Source organism: Caloenas nicobarica, chromosome 2, assembly GCF_036013445.1.
Source record: "Caloenas nicobarica isolate bCalNic1 chromosome 2, bCalNic1.hap1, whole genome shotgun sequence".
Taxonomy (NCBI): Eukaryota; Metazoa; Chordata; class Aves; order Columbiformes; family Columbidae; genus Caloenas; species Caloenas nicobarica.
In genome coordinates, this window is record NC_088246.1 from 62,484,685 (window position 1) to 62,501,416 (window position 16,732).

The 16,732-nt window shown below is 37.0% G+C and overlaps 1 protein-coding gene across 1 annotated transcript in view; it reads left to right on the top strand.

Annotated features, from left to right (window-relative positions):
- The window catches only part of ADCY1 (adenylate cyclase 1), a 150,481-nt gene that overhangs the window by 99,939 nt on the left and 33,810 nt on the right, over window positions 1-16,732 (top strand). Inside the window, exons 8-10 of the mRNA XM_065628679.1 lie at window positions 10,819-10,974; window positions 14,727-14,921; window positions 16,354-16,451. Of these exons, the coding sequence (XP_065484751.1) occupies window positions 10,819-10,974; window positions 14,727-14,921; window positions 16,354-16,451 (449 nt within the window). The remainder of the gene's footprint in view (window positions 1-10,818; window positions 10,975-14,726; window positions 14,922-16,353; window positions 16,452-16,732) is intronic.

Sequence of the window (16,732 nt, forward strand, 5' to 3'; positions counted from 1 at the left end):
ATAAAGAAGAAATCACAAGGGGGGGGTTCAATTAAGGTAGGTGTGTTGCTTATTGCTACTAGATTTGTTTATATTGGTTTTCTGCTGTTTTCACTCCTGCAGCATTATGTATAATTTTGTTTCCTATGTTATTATGTATCAGGTTTCATTTCATACTGAGAAGAGTAATAGCTGAATTTCAGGAAATAGTTGGTAGGTTTGTTTACAGAGACAAGTAGAGAAAGGGGGATAAACATGGCTTTCACATATAAAAGCTGTGTTGTGTCAATTCTGCTGCATAAACCAGTGACTGAGGAACAGAAGCTTGACATTCACATATTAAAGTAAATCAGGTCAATGCACATTTTCATGTACAAGGATGAGAGCCTACTACTGTGTGAGCACGTTTCTTTGTCTTTGCAAGATTGCTGAGAAACTATCGGTGAGTGCTGAGAAATGACTGATCAGTTTGTTATCAGCTACATATACCAAATGCCATTTTACCCATGGGTGTCACTGATGTGTTTGTGAAAGTGGCAGATGCTGTGCTACAGCTTGGCTAATGACATTAGCTCTATGGCATGCATCCATGGCGTGTCAGCCAAACCAGCAGACAGAAACACTTCATGAATTTTACTGTTGTTGACTGGCTTCTCCACTGGGCTCATAGATGAATCAGCATGTTACTTCACTGTTTGTCACAGTACGTAACAGCTGTGTCCAGTCTTCATATACTTGCATACTGGTTATTGGACCATGAGATACATAATAGTATTATTTACCTTCAAAATAAATGCCTGTTCTCCCCTCCTACCCCAATGCAGTCATTAACTCTTCAGACACATAGAAACTGAAAGCTACTCATGAGGCACAGACAAGATGGACTTTCTTTTGGTCAATTCAGGTATCTGCTGGTTTAATGTCATATTTCGTCCTCCGGAGCCTCAGTAGCTGGAATGCAGACACATTTGTTATTCTTCATGCATCATCTCTGACATTAATATGAACCTACTTTAGCAAGTATGATGCCAAGAGGAATGAAAAAGAATTTTAAGGGTAACAGATGACCAAGTATCTGTTGAATTTGGAAGGTAAATAGGCCCACTTAGATTTTTTTAAAAAATTTAATTTATTTATTTAGAAGAGACATGCCCCACAATCTTCCATATTTGGTCTGACAGGAAAATCGTCCATCACAAATATTGCCCAAGCCAAGAATGAGAATAACAGTAGAAGACAAGTTGCATTTTAAATGTGAACAAATTATAAAGTATTCCAAATTTTTTTAATCTTTTATTGAATCAGCTAGCAATCACAATTATCTGATCTGATCTGATCTGACAGTTAGTTTGGTGTATAAGCTACTATGTGAGAGCACTTCTAAGTCACCACTGGGGGAATACTTTTTTGGTTTGTTGCTGTTTTTATTTTGGTAGACATCATATTAGTCTACTATGATTATTATTCAGCAATAATTATGCATGTCTAACTGGACAACATTCAGCTTCTAAACAGATTTAAGTAATTCATCTGATTTCCAAAGTTATACAGAAATTTTTTGAATTAATTTTTTTTGCTGGCTATCGTAATTAAAGATGTATGCAAATATGGTTTTAATTATAATACAAAATGTTATAATGCCTTGAGAAAGTTTCTAGTTTCAAAAATTCCAGTACATCCCTTTTAAATAAAGTTTAATTATGTCTTCAAGATATTTTATATTTATACTAAAACTTACAGTGGTGTGACCAAAATATTGCACTGAGACAAGATTTGAAGAGTTTGATTTATTTAACTAGCCACAAATCAGATCACATACATTAACATCTTGGACTTTTAAAATGGGTCTGACCCAGTTAGAAAAACAGATGTCTTTCTAATATATTAAATATTCACAAGATCTATATTCTATGCTTTAGACACATGGGCATTCTCTTAGTTTCAAAATATCCTAGCTTTTTGAAGTACTGTACATATTACTGTGTTGTAATCTTAGAGCCCCTTATAAGAACTTTATAACTCATACTTATCTAAATAACTGTTTCCATTAATGATTCCTTGGTAATCTACCTGTCTAATCCTGTTCTGACTTTCAAACTGTACGCTTAACATTTAATTTATATATTTTTAATAGAGTTGATCTGGCTTTCACCAGAATTCTTTATTCTTTCATTGTCTAAATATCTTTGCCTCAGTTTTATAGCTGACACAGCTGGCTCCCAGAAGCACAGCAGAGGTAGTGAACTTAGCTGGACTGTCTTCTTCATTTCTATGGTTGCTCTAGAAAGTATGATTCTCCTGCAATATAACACCTCCTAAGGTTTGGCCACAACTTCAGTGATAACCACATGGTTTGTACTTGGCCTTACTTCTCTGTATGTGTTGCAGCAATTCACTCTCTGATGGCACTTCTCAAGTTTTGAAAAGACTCATTAATTTTGCCAGCTGAGAAACAGCCCAGCACAGACAGCTAAGCAAAACTCCTAAGGTACTTTTACAGATAGCCAAGCAATGGGCAGAAGTGGTCAAGTTTTTGTGAGGGGAAAGATTTATTAGACTGTGTTAGTTTTTGCATTTACAGAAGTGGGCCTGCCATCACTATTACTCACTGCCAGCTGGCTCCAGAGCTAAGGCAAGGACAAATAATGCTCTAGAACAGTAACAAGAGCAATAGAGCTGTGTCCAGGAAAGGTGGTAATAAAAATTATAAAAATCATACAGACACAACTTATAAATGATTCCTATATATTCATAAGTATCTCATGGATCTGACAGCATACCTCAAATATAAAATATAATCAATAATATAATCAATAATATAATCAATAATTGCTAATCACCATCTGCAAAATATCTACTGATGTGCTAATGAGTTATTCACCAGCTAAATGTGTATACAATTATATTAGTAATCTTTTATTTCTGGCAATGTAAATCACGTGGTATCTGCATCTACCATTTGAATAGCACACAGTGGCAGACATTCATGAAAAGTCCATGAAAGTGAGTACCACATCTGTTCACCCTTTGGAAATTAGCTGTTTGTCTGTAGAGGCTGACATCTCTCTTCCTACCTTACCACATACATACAAAGCCATGGCAAGCAGTCTCAGAAAATCTTTTCTGGAGCTTGGACAGCCCTGCTCTGTTATCTGAAATCTCTGACTAATGTTATGACCATCCTGAAAATCCCAGGTAAAATTGTCTAGTATTTGGGGAGTTTTGGTTTTTGTTTTTTTCTGAATCCTTGTTTAGTTATCCAGCTGGAAGGAAGCACACACTTGTTACAGGAATGGTCCTCTGTCTCCTGCCTGGTTTGCTGTGTTGAATCAAGCCCTAAATGTTCCAATGCAGGTGGCTAAAATTTCAGTTTTCTTTTTGTCCAAAAAAATAATTATACCCAAACCAAAATACCAGCAGTATTTGAAAAGAGAAGTTAAAGCAATAGTTGAGGAAAAGGAGAGAACTCCTGTCAGTCTTTTGATTTCAGGAAAACTCAGTCAAAAGCCTGAAGATTCAAGAATCCTCTAAATAAGCAAACACAGCTTAGGAGCATCCGTTGGAAAATACTATTTAAAACGTAAAAATGGTTGCGACTGTCAGAAATCTCTAGAGCAATTATGTACACTACACACCTGTGACATAATTTGTTGTGAACTGCAGATGGATTTAACAGCTCAAAATGTTGATCAGTTAATTTCTTTGACTCATGACCGAATAGGCAGAAATTCAGCAACCTGAGATTTGTTCTAATTTGCATGACAGCAGCTGCAAGAAAAGTGGCAAAGGCTGGCTGTCACATCACTTTCATATGTTGTTGTTTCACCTAGCATAAACAGATGTGATTTTAAACTTCCTGCCTTGCAGTCCTGTTACCAAAGGATAACAGGAAAATAAACAAATATTCTATCACTCTCCTGCTTGAGAAAGCAGTATATTTTGGCTTGGAGTACAATAGTTTCCTTCACTCTTAGTCAGCTTGGCTTTGATGCATAAAGCAGATTATCTGCTGTTAAAATAAAATACTAGGGTCCATATCTTTCCACCAACAACCAGCAGGTTTTTGTCTGCTTATGTCTTTCCTGTGGCTGATTTGATTTTTTTTTTCCCCAGCGTGGAATGAACTTTATGCAATACAGCACAGAAAAAAAAACGTAGATTCATGATGGCTTTTTTTTTGTGTTGCATAAATGAAATACATAGTAACTACATGTGCTTACCTTTTGACTTTATTGGTGAATCACTGTGAATCGTTGTTAGCAACTAGCATATTTCAAAAGTATAACTGCTCATATATGCTCTTGAGATGCATTCTGTCATGTCTTAGTAATACTTTCAGCTGACTTTTTAAAGTGAAGCGATTTGATGTACCTAATTCATATCTTACCAGGATTTTTGATAGCAGGTTGTTGAATTCTGTCTGACCTGATTAAAAGATGTCATCTTGACATTATCATATGAACAATAACAAAAGAAAAAGATGGCTACGTAAGGAAAAAATTAAACTGAGTAAAACAATAGGTCTAAAATAACTGAATTCTTTTTAATTAAATTACTGAATTAAAATGACTTAATTATTTTTAATTTATTGTTTCCATTCAAATTGAAGTTCCATCTATATTTGTAGGAGATTTCTTTCTCTGCAAAGTTAATTATATTTAATCACTCTGGTTAGGTCTACATGAACATGCCATACTGTTCTCAGATTCTCCTTTTTTTTCAAAACGTGTAAAATTTCTGTTTGTCACAGAGCAGTTATGGCCCAGTAAATCCACCCATAAGGCTAGCAGCTCCCCAGAATTTTTTTTTTTTTTTTGCATTTGACTCTTCTAAAAATATCCGGTCAACTTCGTCTCAAGAAAGTTGTCATTGTCATTGTACATTGTCAGCTTTCTGGACTAATTAATTCTGAGGATATTTTTACTTAAGTTACTGTCAAGGTTTGATTGCAGGGTGACAATAAACCGTGGCAGACGCTTTGTTAACCCCCTCTCCCTCCCAGCCCTCTCAGCCTCCCCTCTCCCCCTCTTCTCACTAAGTAAAGGCGATAGGAGGGCAAAGAAGAAGCAAAGAGAAAGAGACTTGGAAAAAAATAAAAATGTTTTACTAATGCTACTAATAAAATAGAGAAAATAATGCACAATATACAAAACCAATCTTGAAAATCCCAGCAAAGAACTGCTCTGGCAGCAGCAGGAGACACCTGGAAGTCCTGGGCTGGACTCTGCAGAAAACCAGACCTGAATTCAGTCTGTCACTAGGCCTCAGTTCACAGGGACGACTCGCAAGGTCCTCTCCTAATGTCGGGCATAGTCCAAGAGGAAAAAGGGGTGAGATCCTCATGATCTCCCACTCTCAAGTATCACGTGAATGGGATGGAATATTTAGTTGGTCAGTTTTAGTCACCTGTTCAGTTCACTCCTCCTTGCCCCTCTCACTTACAGGACATGCATCCTTATGAGCGACCTTGCATTCCATTGCTATGTTTACCAAAACATGTATCCTACTTTAGAAAAGTGCAGTTACTAAGAAGACTTTAGCTGAAAGGAAAATTCACTAAAAGAGAAACTTGTCTTGTTTTTAACAAAACCAGGACAGTTACCATGTGCTTACCAACCCTTATAGAGTGCTAGAGCTCTGACTCCCAAGTTCTAAGTAGTAACAGAAGAAGAGAGCTTTATAGTTAATGCAGGGCATGTGAAAACTTTTCCAGCGACTCAGACAAACTTTCTCCTTTGCTAGTACACAGCAAGCAAAAACGTATTTGACAAAATTGTTCTAATTATAAATGCCCCAAGTTAGGCATCTGAGTCCATAGCTGGGCACACACTGATGATTTCTGCTTTCAAATAAATGACTACCTACAGCTACTGCTACTGCCATACATAGCAGAGTCCAGGGTGATCTTTGCTCTCCATGGATGGTAGCTCCTACAGAGGAACTTAACTAGAGATCTAAATGCATAACTTTGGCATTTTAGGTTTTAACAACTCAGATATAACTTGGCAGATCTGATTTAACCAATAAATACACAGACTTTTGATGGAAGCTCTAGCTTGTACCTGGAAAGGGGCTGATCTGTGCCCGAGACATTGCATTGCACAATGTTCATATATATGCACCCCGACACTGGAAGTATTACCACTCAGCAAACACAGACAGAGGCATGATGCTTGTGTTGCAGAGTGTGTTGCTCTACATTTTCAGGATTGTTTCTGCAGTTGCTGTGAAGCTGCTGGTGCATCACTGGCAATGTGACAACCTGCAGTTTGGATATCAGTGATGGTGGAATTAGTTAAGTGCTGTAACATCATTCTCCTCTCTTCTTTTTCTTCCTCCAGAGATGTGGAATCTGTAGAAGGCAGAAACGTAGGGCACTGGTATAAGATTTTATCTGTTACTGATCTACTAGAGATTTTTCTAGTCTTCATAGCTGCTAAGAACTTCTTCTACATCTGTGTAGAGAAAGTGGCCACACCATTCTGAATGTTAAGAGTTTGTCTTATAGAACTAGTGAAAATCACTGATATACTTTCCTGATAGACAGCTGAGGTGTGATAAGCAAAATGAATCATAAGGGTGGTAGAAAAGGATGGAGAGGCAAATTTCTGATTATTTTGACTTTAAAGAAGAAAAGAAAAAAAAATATCGTTCACCTGTCTCAGGACAAAATGGCTTGCAGATGGTAATGGAACAAACAGTACTACCAGGAGGCATGGTCCTGCCTGCCTGAAGATAGAAAGTGTGGACCAACATTGTGCTACAGCACCTATGGTTTCTGTAAATGTGTTTTGAATGTCATTCGTATCTTATTTCCTATGACATTTTAAGCACTGCTGTTGAATGTAGTTGGGGGAACAACAGTCTGCTGCTGTTTCTGAGAATCCCAGGTAAGCATCAGTGAATCCCTTACCATAGTATTACAGTAGATTCAAACACTGGGGTGTTTTCCCAGAATTTTAATCAGCACTTGTTTGTCTTCTGCATACTTAAAGACATTTACAAAGCTGTAGATAGTCTGGCTGCTTTCAGAGTGCTGTTAGAAAATCTTAGCTCATAACCTTATTTGCTAGCTGTGTTGCAGCAAACAATCAACCTTTCCTAGAATTATAAAGCAGATGAACAGTGAACAAAATAAGCGATGATCCTGAGGGTTAAAAACAAGTGTGAAAGTAAAATGTGTTGACAAAATATGCTGGAATGAGAACACTGCAGTCCAACTTTCCTGTAATGCTGCCCTGGAGCAAGTTGAGAGAAAAGGCAGAGTGAAAGACATTGGTGTTGGATTTGGCTGGGGTTTTGGTTGGTTTTGTGTTCTTTGGGGTTTTTTGTTGTTTTGTTTTGTGGTTTTTTGTTTGGTTTGGGTTTTTTTGTTGTTTGTTTTGTTTGGGGTTTGGGGGGGGGAGTGTTTGTTTAGTCTGTTTTAACAGACTGTACTGCATTTCTTGCCTTTATCAGAGGCTTACAGCAGAAGGTGAGATTACTTAAATATTGCACTCAGAAGTTCACTGTGCCAAAAGTGTTGTTCTGCTGTAAAAGTAATAATAAAGGGACATGATTTCTGAGATGCAAGTGGAGGAGAATTCCTTTGCTTGTATTTTTGATATTGTGTATATATAATAGTAGAATGGAAAAAGCTCAGTCCTCATGCAGAATGTATATGTTCTACAACCACTAGATTAAGAAAAAAAAAAAACCAACACTGTATGTAAAATTTTACATGATCTGAGAACTGCCAATGTGCCTAACCTTTGTGTCTTGCAATGTCACTTGCGTGGTTAGGTTCTTGGCCAGCCATGAAGAACAGTAGCCATATATGTGCCATACATTTTCATAGTGTCATGCATTTGGAAGGGGCCTTTGAAGGTCACATGGTCAACCTCTGTGCTCAGTGCAGGGCTAGCTTCACAGTTAGATCCACTTTTGAAATTGCAGGTCGCTCAGGGCAACTCGTCTGCATGAGTGCTGAGTGTTGCCCTGGCTGGAGATTCAGCAGCCTTTCTGGGAAGCCTGCTCCAGCACATGATCATCCTCATGGTTGTATCAAATAGGAATTTCCCTTAGTCCAGGCACTGGCACTTTTTCTGAACATTTTGAGGATGAGTCTGGTTCTGCCTTCTCTCTATTAAGGTGGCTGAAGACATCAATTAGATCCTTCCTTAGTTTTCTCTTTTTCCAGATAACTGAACTGAATTCTCTCATAATCTTCTCATACGCTTTAGAATGCCAATTGTTTTTGTGAACTTTTGCTGAACTCATCCAGTTTTTCAATATTTTTCTTGTACTGGGAAGCCTGGATGTAGATACGCTATTCTATTTTTTTTCAGTGATCTGAGTTGAAAAACTTCTACTTGACTCCAAGACAGCTGGAAAGCTCCTCTGTATTTCCAACACACAAAGGTGTACACAAAGTATACTGCTGATATATTATCTGCTGATCAGGTTTATAAATGAAAAGAGCAGTTGATGGTATGAGCTAAAAAGTACCTACTTCTTTGAAGATAAAACCAGGCAACTGCATGAAAATATGTGTTTGAGGAAAAGTCATGTTGGTGGCAGGGCTAAACTGTATCCATTCCAAGTTTTCAAGTTCCAGTTTGTTCTCAGAAACACATCTGTTATAAGAAGTTTGCATTGAGGAAAGTCTGAATTCTTCTCTTTTCACAAGACTTCAAATCCTTGTAGGAGGATATAGTCATGCCCATGTGCTCACCTTTCTCGTTTATGCCTTCTTGAACCTTTTGCTGGTAAGACATTCTACCTATTCTTTGTTACTCTTCCACTTCCATTACAAAGGCTGCCAGGCAGCTTCTGTAGCTCTCTGAACTTATTTTAGAGCATCTTTTCCAGCATATCTAATGGAGACCTAAACACAAAGTTGTTGGCCTGGTTAATGCAATGTCCACAGTGAAAGGTTTGAGCAAAGAAAGAGCTAATGGTCTCTTGAGATATGGTCCACCTGTAGACTTGTGTATTCCCTTTTTATCTCTCTGTCTTAAAAAAAATGAAGCAAAATGCAAAACTGGATGGAGTTTCAAGAAAGTTGCTCATTTTTTTGTGTCAAAATGCTGATATGGCAACTGAGTATAATATATAGTACTTCTAGAGGAATTTTGGCTACCTTAGGAGAATTTGTATGTGGAGTACCTGTCCAAAAAGTATGTTTTAGCTGTTAGGAATGGTAGCTCAAAAGCTGATCACACCTGCCATACTCAAGCCTAACAACTATCTACATGGTGTCCTTAGGAATACCTAAAAGATGATTAGTATGTGAATATCCTTGTGCAGTGTCTTCTCTGTGGTTCTTGCAAGACAATGGTAAATCTTCTGCCAGAAAGCCCTCAAAAGAAAGGGTTCATACTGGGAATCTCTTCATGGAGATTTTTTAAGCTGTCACTTATGTAAGTCATTACACACTATATACACTGGCGGCCTTTTAGATTCCAGCTAATGACCATGCAGTACAGTAGTGGTGATGCTAGCTAGCTTCAGTCAGCCTTTCATTGCACAATAAAGCACATGTGCATACCTAGGCACTTTTCCACATTTGAAACATGTCACATGTTTATTAACATAGCCAGCTGCTAATAAAAAATGTACAATATTGTTCAATCAATAGGAGATACCCTGAATTCTCCAGAAAATGCAAGTGCATAGCTGTATGTTATAAACAGCATAGCAAACTAACATCTGCAATGCCATTCAGAGTATAAGCAGTGTCATTTATCCTGTCCTTCTAGGTATCCATGAAAATATGCATTAAACAAATGCTTCCAGTTTACTTCCTTCTTCATTCTTTGGTCAGTGAAATAATATTGTAAACTGCTCTAGTAAAAGATAGTATTGTGAAGACTGGACAGCAAATCCTCAGTGCCATTTATGGGGTTTAGGGCATTTGAATAAAGTTTTCGGACTGTGATTTGCTCTGTCTTTTGTACCTAGGAACACTAAACACCAAACCTCTGTGCTTCTTTCTTTCGCTGTTTCAGAAAAGACTAATTATACAAACTTCAATTCCCATACTGTGGTGGCATGGAGTCCTTCCACATTTCCCATGAACACTTCATTACCCATTCCACATGCCAGATTGGCATAAATACTGAGGGTAGAATACAGGAGTACTCTTATTCTGATCTGTGAAAGCACCTGAACATGTGCTAAGGGTTTACCAACATCACCAAGAGTTAAATACATGCTTGAGAGTTAACCAAGAAAATATTTGTCCTTGCTGAACTGGGTGCTTTGGGGTAAAAGTAATAGATTATACCCAATCTTTTGAGCATAACACTTCTTGCTTTGAAGAAATAAGAAGTATGATTTATGCTCAGTGCCTCACAGCCTCCCTTTAGGGCATGTATGTAAGTGTATCTTTAAAGCAAAAGCTACGCTTTTATGATTTTAGTGGGTTTACCAGTGGCTGAAGTAACAAAATAAGGAAATAAGAAAAAGATTGAAATTATATTTTTAATATCAGTTAATAAGAATACTGATTTCCTTCTTTTTTTCCCTGTATTTTTCCAGAATTTATTTTAAGGTGAAAGAAATACAAATATTGCCTCTTTTATGATTTTCTCATTAATATGCTTTTTATAGTCTACATTTCTACATAGAAAACAGTTCCCAAAATGTTATATGTGTGTCTAAATACTGTCTGTTCAATAGATGTGTTATATCTCAGGTTAGAAAATGTGAAGTAATCTTCATCTGCAAATACACAATATTTATCAAAATGTGTTACTTCTTGATTAGAGTATTACGTTGTTCTGACCACTAGATGGTGTAAATGTCTGCATGGGAATGTGGTGACACATTTAGAAATATAATTTTTCTGACCAACAGATATTTCCTGGACTGATTCTCTCAGACATTAAGCCTGCCAAAAGAATGAAGTTCAAGACAGTCTGCTACCTGCTTGTTCAGCTCATGCACTGTCGTAAGATGTTCAAAGCAGAGATCCCTTTCTCCAATGTCATGACGTGTGAGGATGATGATAAGGTAATCCATGCATCTTTGACATGGGTTCCAGGGCTGCGTCAAGCACACCTATTCTGAGAACCTATGGGGTGATCTGATCAACTGAGAGAGGAGTTTCTGGTGTTCCTGCTGGAGTTAACACTAATGCCTACAGCCTTCTCAAAATAAAGACAAAAATTAATTATAACAGGCCTCAGATTTGGATTTCCTCTTGAACAAGCCAGCACAGTTGACCTACAAGGCTTCTATTAAGGGCTTCCTTGACAGGAATTAGAGTTTCTGAGGCTTTTTCTGCAATTACCGAGAGCTGGTCTTTTGCATCATGAGTCCATCGCAGTCTGAAGCTGATGGCAGCAAATGCAAAATAACATAATAATTTTGCATCTTTAGATAGTTCTCTAAAAATGACAGGCAACTGATTAGCCAAAAGACCTCTTAGTCCCTAATATAAATGCTAAATACAAAAGTCCCTAATACAAATATGAATACCACTTTCTTGAATGACTAGTAATGCCATAACTTAAAATTGCTTTACATACCAGCAACTTGGTTTACTTCCTTTTCTACGTGTGGATCTATCCTGAAATTTATGAAGAAACTTTTGAAAGGTTGCCATTCCGACTTTTTTGCCAGCAGGTGGCAATATTATATAGATCACTCCACCAGTTCTCCAAGGCAGGGCATGTGTGCGTTGGAATCAGTAATTCATCTCGACTGATTGCTCAATTTTTTTTTTTAAGAATGTCCTTTTATTGAAGATTCAGCCTCAATCTTACGTTCAGAAAGCTTTTTAAATTTTATATTTTTTATTTTAAGCGCGTTTGTGTTTCTTCCGTGGGAAAAGGGTAGAAAAGATCATTAGTTCCAGAAAACACAGTTTCAGTGAAGACTTCCAGGAATTCCAGATTTGATTTTGAAACTGGCCACGTGCAAGGCCTTCCAATTGTGAATTAATACTGTTCTTTTTGTATTTTTAAAAAATAACCCACACAGTTTTTCAAGCACATGCAATACTTTACAATGTATCTTTTATATATGTATGTATAGATATGACAGTATACACAGAAAATCCTGATATGGGTTTGCAGGGATCTGATGAAAATTTTCTCATGTCAGAACATTCACAGTGAAGTTCCACAATGCTATCTTTAACAGAACCAGTTGTTCTGAGCTTTTGGACCTAATACGTAAAATTTATTGTGCAGCATGATGTATGATTTTAATATAAATACACTGTCTTGTGATGCAGGGTTTATTCAGTGATATCAGTCCTCCAATCATGTGAAACAAGCTATGGCTAGAAAGTCTTTGAAGCCAGCACATTACTATAACATGTATTTATTTATTTAATTTCTGAGAAATATAAATACTGGATCTTGATCACTTATAAGACATAACGTAAGTCTCCTGTGTGAAATAACAATACAGATAAAAATAAGAGACCTAGTGAAAACAATAGCGTATGTGAGCAACAGCCATTTTGATTAAGCACAGTAACTTTAACCCTATTTCAAAATAGCAGAACAGATAATATAATTTATTCCAGATATCAGAATAACTCCAATTGTCTACCCTCATTACAAATTTTAAAGCAAAGAAGTTTTTTCTTTTTTCTTTTTTTTTTTGTTTTGTTTTAAAATGCTGTTTTGCTGACCCCTATTACTATGATATAGGCTTAAATTTGCATTATAAAAATCCCTAAAGATGCACTTTGTGCCACTCCTTAAGCAATATATATGCTAATTCTTGTTTATCTTTATGAAGAGGAAAATTGTATATTCCTGACAATATTCCTAAAAGCACTCAGTTTCCCTACAAACTTGTGAGACAAATGTACTCTGCAAGTGAACAAATTCATCTCTATTTAGAAACATTTAGAATAGTTGTTTGGCTGACAATTTAATATTTCTGTTATGGCTGACAGAACCCAGATCGGATTTGAAAGCTCTATGTCCACAAGATTATTTTTCATGTTGAAACAATTGGTTTTTACACCAAAACCAACAAGTAATGGGATCTGATAGTTTGAAGAAAAATGTTTCAAGTAACTCCATAATTGTTTAATGCTGGTATAACCTGCTCTCTACACATAAAGCCAGCAAAACAGGACTTGGAAAGTTATTTTATCTTTGTTAAGGCCCATTCTTCTTTATGATCAGAAAACTAAGGTATCAAGTCAGCGGTAAGCCCTTCCCACCAGTCATAAGTATGCAGATCTAATACACGTATAACATAAACTACATTAGCTGATGAACTACTGTAGTCCACTGTTTGTTGACTGATGAGGATCTCATGAAAACTACTTCTTGTGGAGTAAGACAGGAAACTGCTATTCCTGCAGAATTACTTAAATAGCGATCACCATCTCTTTTTACCATCTTGTTTAAAAGGATATTTTGCCTTTAAAGAGTGGGCTGTTGAGTACTGTCTGCTCTAAAGAGAGAAATGTTGTATGTTTTTGCAACAGCTTGCTGACAGACTCTACTGATTATATCCTGAGCCAACGTCCTTATTCCTGAGCAGACTTGTCATTCTGTAATGTTTTGAATTGTCTTCCTGAACTCTGCAGATGTTAGATTAAAAAAGTATTCTTTTAACTGTATATAAATAGTATAACTTGCCTAAGCTTGGTTGGCAAAACTCTTCTGGGAAGTAAGGCTCAACCCCTTTTAGACCATTGTGAGACAGGTCAGTTTTGCCCTACTGATTACATGTTGTTGCAATAATAATCCTTTAGAGGATATTCAATTGATGTATCTTTCTTCCTGCGCAATGCACTAACCATTAGGTGACTGGTTTTTTTCTTTTACAATGTTAGCCTACATATTTCTCACTCTCTGTTTAAAAAAATGCTGCATCTACAAGAGTATTTTGTGAAGACCCTGACCCTGTCAGTGTGTCATGGCATAGGCAGTTATACTAGTGCAGATCTAGCCATAATGGTTTAGATCATAGTGCCCTCAACTCAAGTGTACCACCGGTGTGGCTGAGATGCTGCTCACCATCTTCTGAGTGCTGTTACAAGTGAGACAGATTGTCTAAAATCCCTTTCAGATATGCTCTGCGATAAATCTTTTGCACTGAAAAGGACTATGAGTGATCACCTTGTCAGTTGTGCTATCTCAGCTGTGGAGGAATTAACTCCAGTGAAGCAAGGTTAGCTCTGATAATTTATTGAACTGCTGCATCTAGGTCTGCAAGTGCACTTAAGGCATAACCAAAAGATCTTAACAAGAGAACCACTTGAGTGGGTTAAAGATAGGAACACTTGAGAATTCAAGCCCTCTGAAGTCACGTATGGTCATTGTACAAGAGGTTAAGGAAAATTATATTTTGAAAATATATATTGTTACCTAGACAGTCTTGGACAGTGGGACTTTTCTTGTATCATGAATAGACTGGTTTTCTTGTCTTCAAGATGTCCAGAGCTCTATGTCTTCCATCAAGAAAAAAATTCTAATTGTGTTTCCTAGGTAAAGTCACTGATGGGGACCAAACTGATTATTTCCTTAGTGACAGAGAAGTGTTAGAGCAGTACCTGAAGAGAATTTCTGTGGATGAAGACTGAAATTCAGGAAGGCAGCAGAGGTTTTCTCATTGATGCTAAGGAGGTTTTAAAAGATGGCAATCATATGCAGATAAGATCTCTGTCTTTTGTAGTTGCTCTACTTAATAAATTCCTCATCCTGGCTGTTAGCTTGAGATAATATGAACAACAACATAAAATTTCCATGTTAATAAAATCTGTGCTTCTTTCTTCATTTGTGTTACAGAGAAGAGCATTAAGGACAGCCTCTGAAAAACTCAGGAATCGTTCCTCTTTTTCTACCAATGTTGTATACAACACTCCAGGAACTCGAGTAAACAGATACATCAGCCGTTTGATAGAGGCCCGGCAAACTGAGTCTGAAATGGCTGACTTGAACTTCATTACACTGAAGTATAAGCAAATTGAGCGTGAAAATAAAGTAAGGGGGTTTTAAATTATTTTTACTGATTTCTCTGACTATGAGCCAACTAGCATTGGTTTTTTGTTTGGTTTTAGACAGTATTTAAATTCTATGCACCATCTTTAAACAATCCTCTGCACTGTCTCTCAGTTAAGAGAGAGACATTATTTCCACCTTCTATGGAAGCTCTTGGATGCCATAAAAAGAAAGATCGGTATCTTTCTACTAATAAAGATCCTCCCCCATAAAGTTACACATCCATTTTTTTTTGCTTTCCTTTTGCTTCTCCAAACTGCCTGACCTGCATCACCTGTTTAATGCTGTCTCATGGCAATTTGGCTGCCTACTGATTAATCTGCTCTGGAGAAGTGTTAAGGACAGGAGGATGCTTCCCTCTGCATAGGTAGCCTGATAAGTATTGATCCCATCAATCCTAGAAAATACAAAAAAATTCTTAAATATCTGGGCTAAGTTGTGAACTTATGCCAGTGTGACTGTGCTGAAAGCAGTGAACTTAGTCCAGACTTACAAGCATGCATATAAACTAACAAAGTAGACCTGTTTGTTCCTACCATGTATGGGGTTTTGTTGTAAATATAAATTGGTTTAACTGGGGGAAAAAAAAAAGGCTTTTGGTTTATGTGTTTGAAAAAATGTGATATGATTTTGGATTAACTTGGCAGTGGCATTTACTTTTGCACTGTAGCCTTAAGATTTCACATCACTACTGTTTTGTGGCTGTGTGTCACACTAAACTCAATTTTTTTAAGGTTTTGAGCATTAACTTTGATTTCCAGTTTCCATAGTGATTTATTTTTTAATTTTAATTGTTTTATTTCAAAATAAGAAAGTCTTTTGGTGTAAATGAGATTGAAATTTTGGTCTGAGAAAACACTCGTGTTTCCACTACTAAAAAGCGTTGTGTTGTAAGGACTGTGCCTTAGTGGAATCAGGGACAGTAACTGCTCAAAACTGACCCTGTGTCTCATTAGTAGCTGCCTCCAGCCCACCCATTAGTGTCCTGTCCTGAGCAAATGAAGTGACAGAACTCCTTCAAGGCAGCACCAAAGGAGTTCTGGCCTTTTTTTGTGAGGAATAAGTGGAGAGCATGGAGTGCCACCTCCCTCTGGTTCAAAATGGCTGAATCCTCTTTGCTCCGAAAAATAAACTTGTGTCTGAGCCTAATCCAAATTTGACTAGTTACAGGGTGAAAACTAAACAGCTAGGCCAACAGGAGCAGCTGAAATGGAAGACTGTCAAGGAAAATGTTATGTAGACTTGCCTCATCTTTTTTTCATGTAAACTAAGCAATAATTATTTGTATGTTTGTAAAATGGGTAGAGGCTTGTTTTGTTTTAGGCTATAGTTCTTTCTTGATGAGAATGGACAAGCATGGGTGCTGGGTGTATGTAAAATGCTCAGTGTCTTCCTTTCTTCCTTTTTTTAACAGTACCACCAGCTTCAGGATGAGTACTTCACCAGTGCTGTAGTTCTCTCACTAATTCTAGCTGCCTTATTTGGCCTTGTCTACCTTCTAATAATACCACAGTAAGTTTCTGTCTTTGACCATTATAATTCAAAGTAGAACATCTTTAAGCATCCTGCACAGTTCAAAATGTTAATGTCTTTGGAATGGGAATTAGCCCCCAGGTCGATATCTTTTCAGACAGAAGGATCTCTGTTGGTATACTCTCGGTCTTAACTGTTATCTCTTCCATTTGTCCAAAGGAGCCACATTTTGCTACATTATTAAAAATATATATATATAAAAATTCTCTGGTTTTGGTTTGCTTGGAGGTTTTTTTGTTTGGTTGGTTTGTTTTGGATTT